This window comes from Malurus melanocephalus, unplaced genomic scaffold (assembly GCF_030028575.1).
Source record: "Malurus melanocephalus ecotype Western Australia unplaced genomic scaffold, MMel_1.1 scaffold_18, whole genome shotgun sequence".
NCBI classification, from domain to species: domain Eukaryota; kingdom Metazoa; phylum Chordata; class Aves; order Passeriformes; family Maluridae; genus Malurus; species Malurus melanocephalus.
This window is the reverse complement of record NW_026623250.1, coordinates 214,359-234,560: the sequence shown is the minus strand read 5'-3', so window position 1 is coordinate 234,560 and position 20,202 is coordinate 214,359. Positions and strand designations below refer to the sequence as shown.

The 20,202-nt window shown below is 39.3% G+C and overlaps 1 protein-coding gene across 1 annotated transcript in view; it reads right to left on the bottom strand.

Moving 5' to 3' along the window:
- Window positions 1-20,202, bottom strand: part of LOC130588724 (interleukin-6 receptor subunit beta-like) — a 31,986-nt gene that overhangs the window by 9,462 nt on the left and 2,322 nt on the right. Inside the window, exons 3-12 of the mRNA XM_057389613.1 lie at window positions 18,213-18,324; window positions 14,855-15,021; window positions 13,658-13,797; window positions 9,729-9,870; window positions 9,485-9,567; window positions 8,198-8,408; window positions 6,042-6,200; window positions 4,896-5,018; window positions 4,154-4,306; window positions 1,281-1,424 (exon numbers count right to left, since the gene is read on the bottom strand). Coding sequence (XP_057245596.1) covers window positions 1,281-1,424; window positions 4,154-4,306; window positions 4,896-5,018; window positions 6,042-6,200; window positions 8,198-8,408; window positions 9,485-9,567; window positions 9,729-9,870; window positions 13,658-13,797; window positions 14,855-15,021; window positions 18,213-18,324 — 1,434 coding nt within the window. The remainder of the gene's footprint in view (window positions 1-1,280; window positions 1,425-4,153; window positions 4,307-4,895; window positions 5,019-6,041; window positions 6,201-8,197; window positions 8,409-9,484; window positions 9,568-9,728; window positions 9,871-13,657; window positions 13,798-14,854; window positions 15,022-18,212; window positions 18,325-20,202) is intronic.

The following is a 20,202-nucleotide window of genomic DNA, read 5'->3' as shown; positions in this document are numbered from 1 at the left end:
TAAACTCAGCAGCTACCTATGTTAAAAAGTAATTTGGAAAGCTGCAGTTTGCTTTGTTGCTGAATAAGTCTTTTATAGCAAAGCAAGCTGAGATTCTACTAATGGATTAATTAACATGTGAAACATTGGAGGGGAGCAAAAATAGTAAATGTAATGTTTAAATCCAGTGTAAKTAATTTAATTTTTAAAACATTGTAATAACTTCACCCTGCATTTTTGTTACTTTACTTAGCAATTGGTTCATCTCCAAACACATATTTGGTAGGATAAGTGGAGTAGAGTCCTGAAGAAAAGCTCCAGAGAGATACTTTATTATTTTGTGTTGACAGRAGAAAATTTTCAGTGGGAGGAGGAGGGGATCCTGTTGATTTTCAGGAAGATTTAAAATTCCTTCKCTTTTTCTTTCTGCTCCCCACTTTTAACACTTCAGTTGTTTGATTTCATACCTCCTTCACTTAATGTAAAAAAGTTGTTGTGGGAAGAAACCATTTTCATACTTCTGTCTCTGAATTTCACAGGTCACTGATAACATCTTAGCACATTCTATTTCTAATTAGAAAGGTTCATCAAGGGAAGCTGTGGTCAAGCAAAGGAAGTCTGTTGCAGTGTTAGTTTTTGTTTAACTGATCAAGTATTAAAAAGATTTGAAAGACTAAGTTTAGCTAACCTTATCTGATTTTTAGTTTTCTCAGCTTTTTAAATGTGACTGTATTGGTCTTCCTAGCCTATCCAGGCACCTTTGAGAAAAACAAACTTTTGCCAGTGAGCTGAAGGACCTGTTACTAAAAAGGTACTCAAATGACCAGAAAGAAAAAGATACTTTGGTCAGTTTTCACCCACAACCAGAGCAATTGAGAGGTATATAATTTTTGTTTTTATTTTTACAGTTAATGGCKCAGGAAGCCAGTTTCATGTGATTGCTCAGGATTTTGTGAAGAGATGATTGAACTTTACTACTCATAGGCATAAATTATTTAAACTGCTGAAATCTGACAGTAATTGTCAATAAATAAAGATACGTATACATAAATGGCACAAAAATGTCAGAAAAGGTTTCAGAGATGAAGAACCCCAGCTAAGTCTTCCCTATATGCTAGGTAATGAAATACAGGCAGAGTTGTTTTGTGATACATAGCTCACCTCTTACAGAAGAACAATTTTTTGTGTTATTTGCTCTCAGTAACTGAGACTTGAATAATAAATCTTGTGAGTGAGCATAGAGAGAGCATAAAGCAAGGATTCATGCTGGCTAGTGCAGATGCATAGAGGTTCCACTGTACCATATTTTGGAGTCCTGAAAGGTTGTGAAAGAGTCACAGGTCCTTCTCCAGCATTCGTGAATCCTGAAATCTGCACATGGTAGGTGGTCTTTTCCTTCAGGCTGGTAAGAAGGTAACTTGTGGCAGAAGAGTTGAGAGTAACAGCTGAAATGCAAGAGGGTTTTGGGGAGGACACTGTTAGATGAACTCTGATAGCTGAGCATGTACCAATGTATCTGACTGGGGAAAAGGCAAAACTTCAGAGKGCTAGTTCTCATCTGGAGGAAGCCACCCTGTGCAGATGTTCTTTGGATGGGTAAAAGATTTCTCCAAAGTATTTATGTACATTTTAAACCCAGAGGTAAAAGGCATGAGTTTTCAATACATGGAGGCTGTATTTGGCTTGCATGGCTAAGTTTTGGTACAGGGGGATGTGGGGAGTCTACAGTGGTGGCTTCTGTCAGAAGCTGCCAGAAGCTTCCCWTGGTGCACAGATCCAATCCCAGCCAGCCCCAGGACGGACRTGCCCCTGGCCAAGGCTGAGACAATTAGAAATGGTGACAACAGCTCTGTGATAACAGGTTAAAGAAAGATAAAAAGTTACTGTGCAAATGTAATCACAGCCAGAGAAGAGCAGAGTGAGAATATGTGAGGAACAGCCCTGCAGACACCAAGGTCAGTGCAGAAGGASGGACAGGAGGTGCTCCAGGCACCAGAGCTGAGGTTGCCCTGCAGCCCGTGGKGCAGCCCATGGTGAGGCAGCTGTGCCCCTGAGCCCATGGAGGTCCCTGGAGATCCAGAGATCCACCTGCAGCCYGTGAGGAACCCACACTGGAACAGGGGGATGCTGAGTGGGGGCTSTGACCCTGTGGGAGGCCTGTGCTGGAGCAGYSTCCTGGCAGGGAGCTGCAGACCATGGAGAGAGGAACCCACACCAGAGCAGGTTTCMTGGTAGGACTTGTGACCCTGTGGGAGATCCAGGCTGGAGCAGRCTGGGACTGAAGGACTGCGCTCTGTAGGAAGCGAACACTGTGAATGCTGGAGCAGTTCAKGGAGAGCTCTCTCCCATGGCAGGGACCCCACACAGGAGCAGGGGCTGAACTCTTCTCCCTGGGCAGTGGCGGAAACAATCTGTGATGGACTGACCATAACACCCAGTCTGTGTCTCCCTGTGCTGCTGGTGTGGAAGAGAGAGGACCTGGGAAGGAGGGAGTGGTGGAGAAAGATGTTTTAAAGATTTGTTTTACTTGTCATTATTCTGGTCTGAAGTTCATTGGCAATAAATTAAATCAATTTCCCCAAATCAAGTCTATTTTGTCCATATGGTACTCTGCGATCTCTCCTAGTCCTTATCTCAACCTGTGAAAATTTTGTTATACTTTCTCTCCCCTGTCCACTTGCAGAGGGGATCCAGTGGCTCTGGTATCCAAGTGGGGTCAAAGGATCACAAGTGATGAATACAGAAGACCGTGTGAGGAGAAGGCTGTGAGGAGAATTTATCTAACATGCTGAAGGATTGTTTTTATGTTGAGTGCAGCAGTTAACATTAGGAGTAGTCCTTATCACATGCTTTACTCTCCCTCCAGCAGCTGTTCAGCTTGGTTTAGGCCAGTGCTGTTAGTGATTGCTCAGTACAGAAACAGGGCTGTGCATTCTGCTTTACTGCTTTGTGGAGCTTTCACCTMACCCTTTCTTTTCTGATGGTGCAGTGACTCTTCCCTAGGCCAGAATAATGTACAAGCAACAATGTTGTAAGGCTGCCTTTAACGGGGCAGAAATTTCTTTTCAAGTTTGCCATTGTGGATTTATGTTTGCCACTGTGATTTTAAGATCTTCACAAAAGTGGATGTGGTGCTGTAGCCCAAGGACTTCCTTCCCCCAAATTCTCCAATGAAGTTWTACTTTCTGCCTGGAAAACAGGGCAACTGGCTGTCATGTCACTGCTGTATTGACTGGTTAAGATAGAGGAAAAAAAAGAGAAATTAATTTCAGTCCTGGAGGCTCCTATTCTGCCTCCTCTTTCAGWTAGGTGTTTGAGGTGGAATATAATMCCCAGAAGAYTTTTTTATGGTTCTGTAAAGGCATGGGTCAACATGAATTATAGAACTCTTGCTGTCTCCCTTTGTCATGTCTTAGGTGCTATTTGCCTTCCCTTCAATTTTATTTGGAAGTCAGTATGTACAAAGTTAATCTATTATTACCTATAGCAATGAGACTTGCCAGTACAGACCAGAAAGAAAATGTTTATCAGAAGAAGTATGGGGATTTTTTTAAAAGTGAAAACTCGAATGATTTCAATTCACAAYCAATCATTTATTCCAATGCATGTAGAATTTTCATAATTTGTAGTTTGTTAAGGTTGGAAAATACTTTTAAGGTCATCAAGTGCAAAAATAGACATAAATAATTTAAGAAAATGTTTCCAAAAGTAAATTTATAATGGTAAACCTTTGTAAACACAGGTAAGACATGCAAACTGCTAATTGAGTTGAAAAATGAAATACACAATGTATGAAGTCCTATGGAAAGGCTCAGACTCAAGATGGGATGAGTTGCAATGAAACATAAAAGTGCTGTGCTTGAAATCTTCATAATTCAGAAACACTGCAAGTGTATGTCTTCCTTAAATGTCACCAGAGAATTATTCTGGAGTCTTAGAAATGTAATTTTTAAGGAAAGRGCAATATTTAATTTGAGATTATATCTAGAAAATTCTAAGTGTTGATGGGAGCATCTACAGCATTAATAGTGTAACCAGAAGCTGACCTTTGAGAGCAGAGCACTCAATTTACACAGAAATCATAAATAACTCAGTAGGGTGCACTTAGTGGTCTGAATGAAGCTTTTCTTTCATGGCTCTGAGCTGCTGCTTTGTTCTGGCAGAGGTGACTTACCTGGAGACCTTTTCCTTGATGAATCTGTGTAACTGACCCTGTATCCTTGGAGAAAGCCCAAACGGTCTTCTGCAGCTATTTCAGTCCACTTCACAAGTGCAGAATGCTTTGTAATATTCAGAATTGTCACATTAGCAGGACCTGTCCTAGGAACTTAAAGAAACCTCGATATTTGAGTTCTGCATTAATGCTTGTGACATAGATGTACAAGATTGAAACTAGCTGCTTCCAAGAGGGTTCCTTGTCAGATTCTAGCTGCCATAAACACAATGTAAAGGGTGAAAAATAAAGGAGAGATTAATAGAGCAAAACCCTCTCACCTTAAACAATGCCAAAGTATGAAGAAATTGTGACTGTCTCATTATGAATATTTTACTCCAATAGTAACAGCCATACTCTTTCAGCTTGCAGTATATAAACWATGAAACTATAAACAACACTATGAAATTGAGACTGGAAAATCTGACCACAGTTAAATTTGAGCCACATGGGCCTGAGACACTCTTTCTGTYATTTTTGGTAATGTCACATGTAATAAAAATAGTCCTGTGGACTTGTCAGTAAGGAGCAAAATTCAGGTCATTCACTGCCAGGACATAACCACTAAGACCAAAGGCAATGCTAACTGGAGAATGCTGTTCAGTCACCTGGAAAAGAAATCTTGTGTAGCCTTTCTTTTWTTGCTGCAGATAGGAAACAAGAAGAAATATAAAGGGTGAGATYATACAAAGGGGAGGAATACCTCCTTCAACGGAGTAAAAGTGGGTCACTCCAAAAGTCTTTTCGTGTCTTATGAAACTTTCACACTGACACATATCAGATGCGTGTACCATTATTTTGTACAACTTATATGGCTGAAAATTGTCTGGAAAACAAATAAAGGTATGCCAGGCTTTACTGAAAAGTTATGAAGAAGGAGAGGAAAGACAACAACTTCATAGCGTTTTTGTACAGYTCTTGCATTCTAAGACTCAAAGCATAGTGTAAGTGCATGGTGCTTTACACTGAGTATAAAACACATACATCCTTCTTCAATGTCTCTAGATGCTTAATGCAAACTATTTTGAAACCAGAACAGCACATAACATGAATTTTCTTTAAAAGATGACAAACTTTATAGTTTATAGTCTCCGTATGGGAGGTTTTAGATGCTGAAGGAGAAATTGGGAAATAAAAAGGCTGTAGTTACCTTATTTCAGGGATAGGAATTTCCCACTCATCTAGAGTGGGAAAACCCAATAAACCCAAGCAAAAAACCTAGATGTAATAYGGCACTCCAGATGTTGCAGAAGGACCAAGGTTAACAGTAAGCTCTCTAGGAGACTCTGTAGACCTCTGAGGCTAAATGTTCTCTATTATACATAAAAGCCACTCCTGAATGGTCTTTGCAAGAGACATCTACATGACTTTAAGATTTTCAATGTCTGTTCAATAAAGCAATCCCTGATGGAAGCCCACCAWGACTAGCTTGTAAGCAGAACCCTGGAGTGGAGAAATTAGGCTTTGACTAGTATAGGGATGGGGATAAAAAATAGAAAATTAATCTTAGGGAGTCTAAAACAGAGCAGTTTATATTGAAAGATAAGCTTATCTAGGTACAAGATAATAGTTTGTGTTTTTTAAAAGCCAGTAATGTATGAGTCTGCTTGGAATTTACCAGTAGCTTAGCTGCATGTCTTGACCAACATTATCCAGAAGAATCCTAATGAGAAATCTGCTTTTTGTCTGCCTTAATGTTACTAAGCATTAGATGATGACGTAGTATTTGACAAATATTAAGAGATGCTCTTATCTAGATGGATTTTCAGCAAAAATCCTACTCTACCCAGCCGAAAATAACCAAGAAATGAAAGGTTGCCTCCATAAGAGGTGTGATGGTTGCTGTTACCTAATGTGAAATTTCCAGTAGTCGTAGTTATTATTTTCATGTGCATATCCTCTTTCCCGCTGCCCCAGTCAACCACAAAACATTTTGGATTGTATTCTGGAGTCCACGTGACAACTGCAATACTTCCATGGCTTTTGACATGGATTTGACCAGGTAAGTCTGTGAACAAATACACAATTAAAGGTCAATAAACAGGAAAGCAGTTTTCTTCCCCATTGTTCTTCCTTTTGCTCTRTTTTTGGAGATTATTCATTAAATAATTTTCAATGGGATTGACTTATTCATCATAGTAAGGTATATACTTGCATTTCAATATAGAAAACTTAGCATTTACTACTTTGCAATTGTTCTGGGGGYTACAAAGTTGATTGCTGTTCATGACTTTTCCTTATTTCTGATTAAATGGTTGYTCCAAGCCTCAGAAAGGAGGACTCTGGTGTTGCTACATAGCCCCCTGTGAGCCACCAGTGACTGCTACATATAGCAACTGTGACACAGTGCTTGCCTGGCCAGGGGAGGAYAAGAAGGGGCTAATGATGGATCATACCTAGGTAATTCCATATTTAAAATATTTTGCATTTTCTGAAAGGATCTTGAAGATTTTGACAATTTAAAAGACAGACTATCAAACTAGGAAAGACTTTCTGACTGACAYTAAGGAGGGAGAAGAACAACCTGTCATTTTGAGGTAAGAAATGGACCTTGTGTCAGACATAAATGTTCTCCATCTTATCTCCTGTCTGCAAAACAATACAAGAAAGACACATTACTTCTGAGGGTCCTGTGGTTGTCTGAAGGAGCTGGGGTTGTCTGACAGGGCTGAGGTTGTTTCACCAGGAGAAGAGGAGACCTTATCGCTCTCTACAAGTGCCTGAACGGAGGGTGTAACCAGGTGGAGGTTGGTCTGTTCTCCCAGGCAACCAGCAATAGGACAAGAGACACAAACTGTGCCAGGGGAGCTTTAGGCTCAACATCAGGAAGAATTTCTTCACAGAAAGAGTGGTCRGGCATTGGAATGGGCTGTCCAGGGAGGTGATGGAGTCACCGTCCCTGGAGATGTTTYGGAAAAGACTGGAAGTGTCACTTTAGTGCCATGGTTTAGTYGATAAGGTGGTATTAGTTGATAGGTTGGACTTGATCTTAGAGGTCTTTCCCAAACTAGTTGATTCCGTGATTCCATAAAGAAAATGGAATGCTCTGGCTGAGGAGAAGTTTTGTATACTGAGAAGGAATTTATCTTGAGATGGCACTTTTAATGCAAGGGTCTTGTCAGTAATTCATGATTGATACAGAGAAGCTGCACTGAAGGACAGTCGGGTGGAAACAGGTGTCTGGAGAGAGCCATGAAATACAGGCTCAGAGAGAGGTTCGGTAGGCAATGAATTTGTCAGTCAAATGGTTGTTTGAAGTGGTAGACTATATTTCATTGGAAGAGAGCTAAGGGACTGAAATGTATGGGCAAAGTGAAGTTGTTACCTCTTTGCAAGGCAAGGGAGAACAGAATGAGAGGAGCCTTAGAAAATTCTGGATAAGCAATCAYTTGCAGGTGTCTGAACATCAACAAGGGTATTTGCACTGAATGCTGTTGCTTAATTTTAAAAAATCTTACTTTTTAAGCGACATTCTTATATTGCAACATACATATTTCAGGACTATAACAAATGAAAATAGTTTATATTATAAGAAAAACTATATTAGTTTTATTTTTTAATGAAAAGACTGTGTAATTAGGCATCACAAAAGATAACCTTAGAATGTGACATGCATATCTTATCTGTTCCTTCTATGTTAGAGTAATACTGAAATAAAGAACGGCAGCAGGTCTCTTAATAGTTACTTAGCTGAATAGTTCTGTGAACTTTTTTAAACCACTGGTAACTACTTGATGTTGAGGACAGTCCATAAACCACTTTCCTAAGCAGATCCAGCACATGGTACTATCTCTAGCTTGAGAAAACAAGAACTGCTAAACTGTATATTCAGTTGCTGGTCTGTTGACTTCTACCATAGTATCTTCTTCAGAAATAATTCTGACTCCCAGTATGTARAAATATCTGCCTAATAAACACTCAAGAGTATGCTTTTACCATAGTGTGTCAACAGGTAGCCTTAGAGACAGGTCATCCACTCAAGTGAAAGAATGATAAGGTAAATACCTGCTCCAGAGAATTCTGGGACAATATAGATGGCTTGTGGAGATTCTCCCACTTCATTATAGGCAGAAATATTAACTCTATAGTAAGCCATGGAGAGATTTACAAGAATTTTCCTGTCATTGAGAGAGATGCGATTTGGTGAGTTGCTGCAGCTGTTGGGTATTCTTTCCACATCAACAAAATATCCAAGGACATTCTCACTTTGTGCTACCTAGCAAGAGGAAAAACATTATCATCCTATAAATGCTGTTATGTCCCGTGCAAAAAAATCATGAGGAATTTAATTGCATAAACAAAATAACCTCTAATGATGGGGATAAAATCATACTGTTTTAATTAGGTCATTAGGAATCAATGGAGCAAAGCATTTCCTCAAAATTAAGAGCATGCTTAAATTGAGAGGATTTAAATACAGGATTAGGAATTTTACTTAATTGAGATCTTAGTTATGTGTATCCAATTAGTAATAACAGCAGTGAAGCAGCTGTGAAGTTCTCTACATTTCACTGGAACATATCCGTCATTATTAGGAACTTGAAAGTTAATGAGAGGTGTTAAATTGAAATTTATGCCTCTGGGTATTTTCATCTACTAGGGCTTGGTTAGGTATCTACTCTCTTTAAAGAGAAATGATAGTAATTATGCTACAAATTTGGAACGTGTTAAAAACCCATTGGTAGAAATTTGTGGTAGCAGTTCACTCATTATTTTACTGTACTAATCTTAATAAGAGATTGGAAAATGAGTGCACAGAAGGGGAAATTAATGCAATATAGACAGAAACTTAATACATGAACGCCTATGAATTCTTAAAGGATTATTTCTGATATCAAGATTGTCTGTTATTTCTGGCACAAAATTAATAGTGTGTAGATACCATGAAGCTGTGAGGCTGGGTTATCTTAATGAAATAATTGGATACTTTTGGAGTAATGTAGACAGGAAGACATTTAATAATTAAAAAGGCAGAGACACATGTCTTGTGAGGAATTTCAGATAAAGCTGGCAGCTCTTAAAATTAAAACATGTTTTTTCCCTGGGAAAGAAGGGAAGTTTTAGTAATTTTTCAAGATTCTAAATTCACGTAGTTTTTCCTTGTTAGTTGCTAACACCTAGATCACCAGCATATAGATGCAACGAATTCGGCAGCAACTGGACCATATCCAATACCTTTAGCATATAAAAATGTAGTCTCAATACAGTGAGAAAGTCTGTTTTTTTCCTGCAATGTAAAAAAGAAATAGCATATACATGACGGGAGGTACCCAGATTGGAAGAGAACATTACCTCCCACYTCAGAAGAACAGTCCTCCTTCCTGGAGAGGCTTGAGTAGTTACATTATATGATATTCTTGGCTTGCTGATGAGTTCTGGTAAACATGGAAAAAGATGGAAACATGCACTCAAATAAAGAATTGTGATGCTCATATTTTCAGCAGTATCTAAAAATGCTATTCCATATGACACAAAGTTTAGAAAGGCCTTTACATTCATACTTACTACCAGTAGCATGAAACTACATTTCACTTACTGTGAGGGACCAAAATTTCTTTGCTCCAAACGCAAACACAGTTGAGATCATCCTTGGTTATGCATCTGAGCTGAACAATGTAGGAAGACGTAGCATTTATATTTGAAATGGTGATATTGACAGCATTGCTTTGAACAGGCATCTAAAAAAAAGTTTCATTTATGTAGCAGCAATAAAACATAACCTATATTAATAGTTTTCTCAGCCTAAGACCAGTCTTCTGACTTAGCTGAAAGTAGAGGCTTCTGTCATCAAATAGGATGACATTTAGTCAAGGTATTTTCATTCTTTCGYGGCAACACCCTCTTTTTCATGAACTTGTTCTCAGGACAGTAAGTAACCACTTGGGTCTAAATATTGCTTTTAAAATCAATTGTATATAATATAATTATATATAGACATTATACATACTGAAAATTTTTTAAAAAAATAGTTAATTCTGAGCCTTGTTGACATTCTGAAGAACAAGAATTCAAGGGAAAATTAAGCATTTTGAAAAATGTCCTTATTTTTAAGGACATCATTACGCGTAAATAGATGCACATGACAGATGTCTTGAAGAGCATGGCTGGACTCAAAGTGTGGCTGCCTGTGCCTTGTGATGTACATCTGCAGCTGATGACTGCACTGGAGCCCCAGTAACTATATAGGAGTGGAGTTTTTCTTGAAACAAAGACACCACCCATTACTAAGGAAAACTCTGACTTGAAAAATGTAGGAGAAAATATAATAGAAATAGTTGTTATTGCTTAAACTCTTTCCTTAAAAAAAATAAAAACAGCAAAGCCCCACTGTAAGGTGATGGGCTGTTTTTTTGGTGGTTTTTTTTTTTTTTTTTAATTTCTGCTGTATGTTATTCATTTATTGAAGTTAATTAATTATTAATTAACTTCTGTGGCAGTGTGCTCACCTCCCTCCCTTCCACTTCTTCTCCATCTTGAGTTCTGTTTCCTGTAATTCTGCTCAAGTGACAACCAATATCAGCAGTCATAACAGATGTGTCTGGACCAGCATCCAGCTCAAAGCTGATTTGGAGCAGACACAGAACAACACAAAAGACAAGGGCTAATTTGAGCAATCCATCCAACCTAACCAAAGCACTGGTGAAGGCTTGACTCAAATCACCTGTGGAAGAAACTAATATGTGAAGTGRGCATGCATATATGGCCGTAAGTGGCTCATCTTACTGATTAAATAGTGGAGAGCCCACAGCCTGTTGAGCTCTCCTGCACAGCAGTGGGTCACACAACAGGATATCTTGAGTAGAGACACACCTTAAAGTTACTTCTCAAAGCTGAGAGAATATTCATCTCATCAGACACTCAATAAGTGAATTGGAAATTAATGCACCGAAATGTTTAAACTTCATCTAAGTGATACAAAGGATTGATTGTACTCACTGTACACATATATCCTTGCGACATAAACTTTTGACCAGATCTGGGATTAAGTCTGGATCCAAAAGTAACTAGACTCACAGGGGCTTTAAGAAGGATTTTGGAATGCAAGGGGAGAATTTCTAAGTGTCATGACCCCGTTGAAAGGTCTCCTTAGCAGTTCTGTCTGACTTTATTCTCTGTAAAGTAATAGAGTGCTACTTGCCATCTACTCTTGTTAAACTCCTGTCACATTTACTATCAAACTTTGCTGGATTTCTGTTTTCTATCAATAAACATATTGCTACCTCTTTCTTGTCAGTGAAGGGTATTAATACCCCTGTCATACTCTGTCCATGACAACTTCAGATAATTTTGCCAATACAAAATGCTTGATTGCAAAAAAATCCCACTGCACACAGTATCACAGAAAGACTCCAAATCCCTACAGAACAAGAGGGAAGTGGAATGGATTTTAAATCCAAATGTTAAATTACATTAAAGGTATGTTAATCCTATTCTTGATAAAGAGTAACTTTATACATCATCTGTGCATGTATACACATACTCACTCAYTCATCTGTAAGTGTAGCCTACATTCACGTGATTAGGAAGAGATTATGGCCTAAATTCATAGGATCAGCTGGGATCTGGGAGAAAATGAATATTTATGAGCTGTATACTTCAGTCATTGCCATCACCCAGTGTGGCTGTCTCTACCAGTCCTTCACAGTAGTCGTGAGAATCTTCCCTGTCCCGTCTCCAGGACCTGCAGGGCACGGGTTTGAACTGCTCCCAGCCCTCTGCCCTTCCATGTGCCATGTTAATGACATAGGGGTGTCAAGTGTCCCTCAGAAAATCTGTGGATGACCCCAAGGTGAGTGGTGCTGCTGCACTCCCCAAGGATGGGATGCCATCYACAGGGACCTGGACAGGCTCCAGAAGTGGGACCATGGGAATCTCATGCGGTTTAACAAGCCAAGTGCAAAGTGCTGCACCTGGGTCAGAACAACCYTGGTATCAMCAGAGGCTGGGGATGAACAGATCASAGCAGCCCTGCTGAGAAGGACCTGGGGTRTGGTTGGGTGAGAGGCTGGACRTGACCCAGCCATGAGCACTCCCAGCCCAGAGAGCCAAACGTGTCCTGGGCTGCATCCAGAGCAGCGTGGGCAGCAGGGCCAGGGAGGGGATTGTGCCCCTCTGCTCTGCTCTGCTCAGACCCCACCTGCAGGGCTGCATCCTGCTCTGGGTTTGTTACTGAACAGTCCTGTAAGAAGACATCTATTCAGCAGTGGAGGAAAATGCTGGAAAATTCCTTTAAACAGCATAATAAGTATGACCCCGGTGTTTGTTGTAGGTGCTTAATTTTGTACATACAGTGCTTAGTATAAATACCAGAGATTAATGTGGCCTTGTGTTAACTCCCTACAGCTGTGACTAATAAAATTGTTCCAGCTAATGCTTCCTTGTTTATTTCCAGGAGTGATTAATATGTACTAACTGATATCTTAGTTTTGAGAACAAGGATTGTATGTCAAAGCAAAGAATGATAAAAGAAGTACATTATGACCCGATGACATATTTGAGATACTACCAAGGAGAAAAAATTCATCAGATGAKCTGGAACCATATCCAATCAAGTGGAAATAATTAGCATGTATGCACATATTCAGAAATATGATGAAAATATATTGGTTTCAGGAATATAACCTGGTCTCTCAGGTTACTGAGCATGCATGCTTTGAGGAGAGTAACCTATGCATTCAAAACAGCAATGCTGGCTTTGTAACCTAACAGATTCAATGGAGAGTTCATTTCCCAGTTTTCAGGGGCAGGATCCCTGGCACAGGAAGGACATGGACCTCTTGAAATGAGTCTATAGGAGGCTCACCAAATTGATCAGTGGGGTGGAGTACCCCTCCTGTGAGGAAAGGCTGAGAGAATTTGKATTATTCAGTCTGGGAAAGAGAAGGTTTTGGGGAGTTGTAATTGTGGCCTTCCAGTATGAAGGGAGCTTCCATGAAAGACGATTCTCAAGGTCCCTTCCAACCCAAACCATTCTATGAGTCTCTGACCATATTGCAGAGAAATTATTTCCCTTCTTTTCAAACAGAGAAATCTGGAATACTGACGCAAACCAAAAGTGTGTAAGATATGAATAGTTGCTTTAAGAAACGTAGCAAACTTATCTCAAATCTGTTTGAAAATGTAATGTTACCAGCAAAAAGAGTAATACTGTAAATCACTKAAAGTGTGATTTGGATCTGAGTTTACATGGCATTTCTGAAATGCAGCTTTTGCATTACTGGTTGTTGGAGTGTCTCATTGGTACATTAATAAACCAGCTGACACGCTGTTCTGTTTTACTCTGTTTAAAACTATTATTCCTTCTTTCCCAAAAATTTAATGATTTGTTAGAACCAGTGGAATCTGCCTACAAACTGACTCCTTGCTGTGCCTCCTTGCTACCCTTGTGCTGCATGTGTTTCGTGTAGCTAAGCTGACACCAAGGCACCTTTTGTGCTCATATGATTGCTGTCTGGAAGTACTTACCAGTGTCCACAGAGTGGATTCTGTGAGTRCCTCTCTGTATCTCAGCTCATACGCTGTAGGAGTCGAAGGCARGTCCCACTTTATTATCAATTGATTTGTGATCTGATAAGCATTTATGTTAGATGGTGACAAGCATTTTCCTAAAATGGGGGATATGCAGCTGTTAAAAGTGCAAGAGAAGCAGGAAAGCTTTGGTAATTATGTCTGTCAGGTGTGGTCTATAAAAGTTAAAAGACTTGGCACAGACTTCAAAAAAACACTGCAAATGAATAAATGCTAAATCTTTATGGTATCAATGAAATACAGTTGTTCCTCTTGCCTTTCTTTTGTAAATATTTCTGTAGATTTCAGGAAGACTCTTTTTCTAAGCAGTTACTATTTTGACTGTGGCTGAAAGGCAAAATCAAAATGTCAAGAGTACTTGTAGCCATGAATTATATAAAAAATATCCAGAATATCTTTGTATTTCAGTAAGTGAAAATATAATTTTACCTTTCCTTCAAATAAACACAAGGTGGCCAAAAGTCTCTAGTAAAAGTCATAGTGATAATTTGGTTGGAGCTAGTAGTAACCTCCAGCAGTGAGAAACATTGGTTTTTCTTTGACTAGGATTAGTCTGAGCAGGTGAAGGTTTGGGAAGCTCTTAACATTATTTCAGTGACCAGTTAGGRTAGGGAATCTTTAAATAAACATCTAAAGGGCATAGTAAATAGGGCTATTTACTAAATAGGGCRTTTTCCATTTCTTCCCTGTAGCACTGTGTAATAGGCAAGTAGCCTTAGAAAACAGTTGAATTTTGAAAAGGTTTCTCAAATTTTAATGCCCTAGATCAAAGATTCCTTAGGTGCAGAGTGATGAGGCAGTCTGCTCTTTGTATATAAACCAATATAAAGAAATTCAGAAAACCRTCAAAGAGAGCACACAAATCTGATTAAGTACTGTACACAAATATTACTATGTACTTTTCTGSATATGACTATTTTATATTCCAGCAAAATATTCAAAGTAAAACCCTCGTACTGTAAAAGCTGATAGACATCTGTTATTAACTTCATTCAAGGAAATCAAACTGCATCTTAGCTCTCTGAATCAGTAAAGGTAACAAGAGCATTTTGGGAGCTGAAATTTTGGCAATAATCTTTAAAGACTACAGCTTTARCTGGGCCCAGCAGTAACAAACTTGTGAAGGTGCTGTACCTGCTTTGCTTGGTAGCACTGAGATGTTCTTTCCTTTTGCACAGGTGTCATGAGCATAATTCACTGCTATCCAGACAGATGCAAATCGCTCAATGTAGAGATTCTTTCGTTCTATTGTGATGGAAGGCAATGATGTGTTTCGTCGAAAAACTTTTCGTATTTTGTTCCTTGAAAGAAAAAGTAGCAGAAGGAAAGGCCTTTTATTGGGTTATAGTTGTCCTTTCCTCCCCTGCCCAAGAATGCAACGTTATAGCGACTGATAGCTTTCCAAATACTTCTACACATAATTACTCATCTGAAAATCTTGAAGGTGAACCTTGAGCAGCTTGAAACAGCAAGATTAATTCCAGTACTCCACTTACTCTAGCAAATTTAAACATGCAAATCCTTGTGTTGTGYGGTGGAGAAGTGATGAATCCCTTAAATTTATAAGGCACAGCATGAGACACAATCCATATGACCTTTGGTACTTACAGTGGGATACATAGAGCATTTTGAAGGTATAAAATTAGGTTAGAAATTACTTCATAAAGCCTTGCCGTCTATCACAGGGGCACCCAAATTCCCTTTGTACAGCAAAATTTCTCAGTTACATGAATCTAAATTAGCACAAAGTTATGAAAAAACTCTTATGAGTTATATGCCTGTCTTCTGAGTTCTGTTCCTGCAAAGCATCAGGGTTTGATAGAGATATTTAAATGTCACCYGAGTCCTCAGCCCTGTCGATGTCTCCTGGTATACCTAATGCACACAGCACAGGAAGTCCACGAGTTTTAATGTGTTACATACAAGTCTGCTGCCTACCTATTTTCCCATCTCTCTCGTTTAGCCTCAGCCACACACAGGACAGATTTTTTCCAAGGTTWAAATTGCGCAATGTTCTTAAAGAAATAGGCTAGCATGCTAATTGCCTAGCTATGCATTCCAGATATTAAATTACACACATCAGGATTCAATATTTAATAACTGAAAAGAGCTACTTGAAGGTTTTCCTGTCTTCTGCATCAGATTAGCTGTGAATCAGCCATTAGTATTTCAAAGCGTGATTTTGATTTCTTGGTTGGAACCTTTCTGTGGGAGTGTTTGTCTTTGATATTTTTCTTCCTGACAACTAAATCATAAGGAGCAAAGACAAGGAACAATTACAGTGTCAAACTGGTGTTACATGCAKGAAGGGGTGATGCCCTCTTCAAGGCAAGCTAAAAGCCCTTTCACATGTGGGGTTTTTTTCTCTTTAAATCCAATAGATGAGATAGGATGTTTTCCTTCAACACCACTGGTTGGAAGCCTAGGAGACTGAGATTAGAATCCTGACTCTGAYTTGGAAAAATCAACATCTCTACCAGGGAATTATCTCCCTCTTCCCCCACTGACCTCCTCTTTCATTTTTTTTTTTCTGCCTTGTCTGATCATGACATCAACCCTGCAGCCTGGGAGCAGCACAGTCTGGTTTTGACTTTGTACTTCAAGAACAACTGGCTTACGAAGATTTCAGCTGATAACATCTCTGCAGAAACAGAGCTGTTTCACAGATGTTTCTGTCCTTCTAATAAAACAGGACTCCTTAAAGTCCCAAGARGCAAGACTGCAAATATAGTGGGATTTGGTGCTTATTGCAAGTTGGCACCTGCTGCTACCTCCAGAGAGAAAATACTGCAGGTGATCGGGGGAGTAACCTCAGCCTTGAGGTGGTTGCTTTACTCCTCTGCAATGTGAAAATGATCAGCCTGGGGGATTTCTCAGTATATGACATTTTCTTAGCTTTAGGAGATGCTCCTAACCACAGCTCATTTTTGAAGACGAGGGGTGGCTACGCAGCAAAATAATCAGCAATGATATCAGAAGATACCAAYGGCATACAGTGTTGTACCGTGTGAACCCCACGATAAAGTCCCATGGCACAGATCATGTCTTCTGATCTCATGTCTCTATTACTGAACATCTCATGGGAGATTCCAAATATCTAGATATAAAATGAGGAAATCTRATTTTGTAATTGTGCTGCAGTTGAAGATACTGTATTATAAGGTAGTCAGTTCAAGATTAACCCTACAAGTTCATTCCATCTGCTAAACCAGCACCTGACAATTCAGAATTATCTGAAGTCTACCACATCTATAGCGTCTATGTATCAGTGGATACCTACTATAGCAGAATACATAATACATAAAATAAAAGCCCAGTGTCTGTTTATTTTGGGTGTTTTGTTTTAATTTTTTTTAACTTTGAATGCATCAGTGTTGAATATTCTATGCAAGTCAATAGCTGCAAATGAAGGTAATTGAGTTAGCTGATCCTTAGCAATAATGTTTTAAGCAKAATGTTGGAGGCATGGTAAGATGTAGAGTGAGTTCGTATTGGGTTTACATGGTAAGGTTTTGGGAGCAGGGTGCTACACATTTGGCTTCTGAGAGAAGCTGCAAAAAGCTTTCGCCATGTCCAGCAAAGGCAGTGCCAGCTGGCTCCAGGACAGACCAAAGCTGAGCCCATCGGCCATGGTGTCAGTGTCTCTGGATAATATATTGAAAGGAGGGAAAAAGCTGGCAGAGAGGAATGTGAATAAGTGGCAGCAGCAGGGAGGAGCCCACGCTGGAGAAGGTTTGTTCCCTGACAGGACTTGTGACCCTGTGAGRGACCTGCTTTGGAGCAGCCTGTTCTTGAAGGGTTGGCACCCCATGGAAGGGAGCTATGCTGGAGCAGTTCATGAAAAACTGCAGCTCCAGGGGAAGAACTCATGTTGGAGACATGGAGGACTGTCTCCTGTGGGAGGATCCCCATGCTGGACCAGTGGAGGAGTCAGAAGGGAAACATGAGATGGGCTGACCACAACCCCCAGTTCCCATGCCCCCACAGTGCTGGGGTGGAGGAGGCAGGGAATTCCAGAGAAAAGTTAAGCCCAGTAAGAAGGAAAGCACGGGGAGGGGAGCATGGACGGGGAAGGGGTTTCAAGTTTTAGCTATATTTCTCATCTCTCTATTCTGATTTGAGTGTTAATAAATTAAATTAATTTTCCMGGGTCAGGTCTGTTTTGCCCATGACGGTAATTGCTGAGTGATYTCTTCCTGTCCTTATCTCGACCCTTGAGCCTTTGTCATATTTTCTGTCCCCTGTCAGGCTGAGGAGGGGAGGGACAGAACAGCTTTAGTGGTGTCTAGCCAAGATCAACCCACCAATCTCTCACCAAGCTCTTACAAACACAATAGGTATTGATGAGAAGTGATGAAAGATATTGACCGGCATTGTGTAAGAACCTATAATGTGATGAAATACTCTAGAGCAAAACTCTGGCAGATGGCAATCACATGTAACAGCAATAAAAAGATTTTTGTTTTCTGAGATTGCTTTTCAGATTACTTACCATTTTAAGTACACGGTATAATTAACAGTGTTTGGAGTGTTAGGTACTGGCAGCCAGGTGCAGGTTAAATCCTCATTTAATTCTGTGTAGCACACCAATTCATTGTCCCAGTCTGGAAGGTTAAAACACATGCAGTGGGAAAGACCTATCACAGGCTGAACTGACTGAAAGGGACTATGAGAAACAAAAACAAATACAAACCAGGCTAGAACTGATCAACTAGACTAGAATTGCTCCAAAACCATCAGTTACCCCAATCTGTAGGTCAGAACCCCACACTATTGCTGGATAAAARCAGTTTTATACTGCCAGCTTTATAAAGATCATATTATAAACCAGTAAGACCATAAATTTTTGTACAAAATTACTGTCATTAATTTTTTGAAAGAGAAATATGGGGCTTTTTTTCCAACTGAACAYATATTTTTTTTCAGCTGGCATGTAGTTAAACATTGATGACATAAAAGGAACTTGTTTTTTTGTCTTTAGTGGTTAAGTTTACCTCAGTATTTCAAAAATCTCTTACCAGAGATGGTAATGATAAAATATTACTGTTCTTCTTTTGCTTTTTGTTTTACTGTCTGAACTATTAGCTCAGAAGAATCAGTCATGATGCCTCAAAGTAGCACTTAAAGGACTTTTTAAAAAAAAATTCAGATTTTTTTTTTTGTTGTTGTTCAGATAAATACAGAAGGATCTCAACAGGTACAGGATGCCTCAGATGAATTTTTCCTGATGAGTCACAGGCCCTTCATACCTGTTAGGTTTAACAAGTTGCCAATARGCCTATCAATATTGAATAAGAGAAGTTTTGCTCTGTTTAAGTAAATACACATGTGTGAAGTTGGTGTTATAACACAGTTATGATATCTTATAACCTAGATGATGAGATAAAAGGTCTGTTCTCTTTTGCTCATTTTTTTCCTAGAACCTGAATTACAAAGTATCCTCAGCACTCTTTTCATCACTGAGATGGCAGGTGCATGCTCAAGTTCTAAGTTCTTTTGGACCAAAAAGTGTGTCAAGTGAGTGTAGCTCTAAATTTAATACCCTCACCTTATGACACTTCTTCTCTTATACTAAATGAATAATGCTTTTCTATGAAAGTTATATTGCATGATTTCATGTGTGTGCAGTTTCCTTTCAGGTAGGTGGAGCTCATGTCTTCCTTGTTTCCATAGCAATGTGAAAAATTAAAGAATCTTTTGCTTTTCTAGTGTGGCCACCAAACCACATCTTGACCTTCTCACCCATGGACATGGTGTCTATCAACAGCGGGGAAAACAGCAACAGCTCTCACATTCTCCTCCTGTTTTACTGTAAATGAAACCTTACACTTTGTTGTTATTTTGAAGAAACACCTGAATAAAACCACCTTTTTGGAACAGGTGTAATACTTCATGTCAATACATTAGTGATAAACTGCTCCYGAAACTATCTGAAACAACAGTTCTAGTAACTAAAATCAACATAAATGTCCACAGCGTTGCAGACCTGTCTCTGCTACAGAAGGACAGGGGTTGTATTGTTCCTTGTGCTCTAAATTTTACAAAACCCCCCTGTCTTTTTCTATGAGATTGTGGTATTAGAGCAGACAAATTAAAAATAGTAGATTTCATGTGTATTAGTAATACACCGCACCGCTCCCGCACCGCTAATAGTATTAGTTCAACTAACACCCCAATGCATCACCTGACTTCCCAATATAATGAAGTTCTACATTACTTTCTCCAGATGAACATAACAAATCTTAAACACTTTTATTTTCACCTGTCCTGTTTGTGGGTATTAGTGTTTCCATGCACATTCATTTTTATTCTAGCACTTTCTTTGTTTTACTGCAYTGATTACATGTATGCTATTAATTCTCCCAGACCTAGCAAAGTACTAAYGCTGCATCTTGTTTTTGCTCCAAGTGTGATGCAAAGAAAGAGTTTCTTTGTTCTGAAGAAAACACAGTTCAGTGTCTCCACTAAAAAAAAAAAAAAAA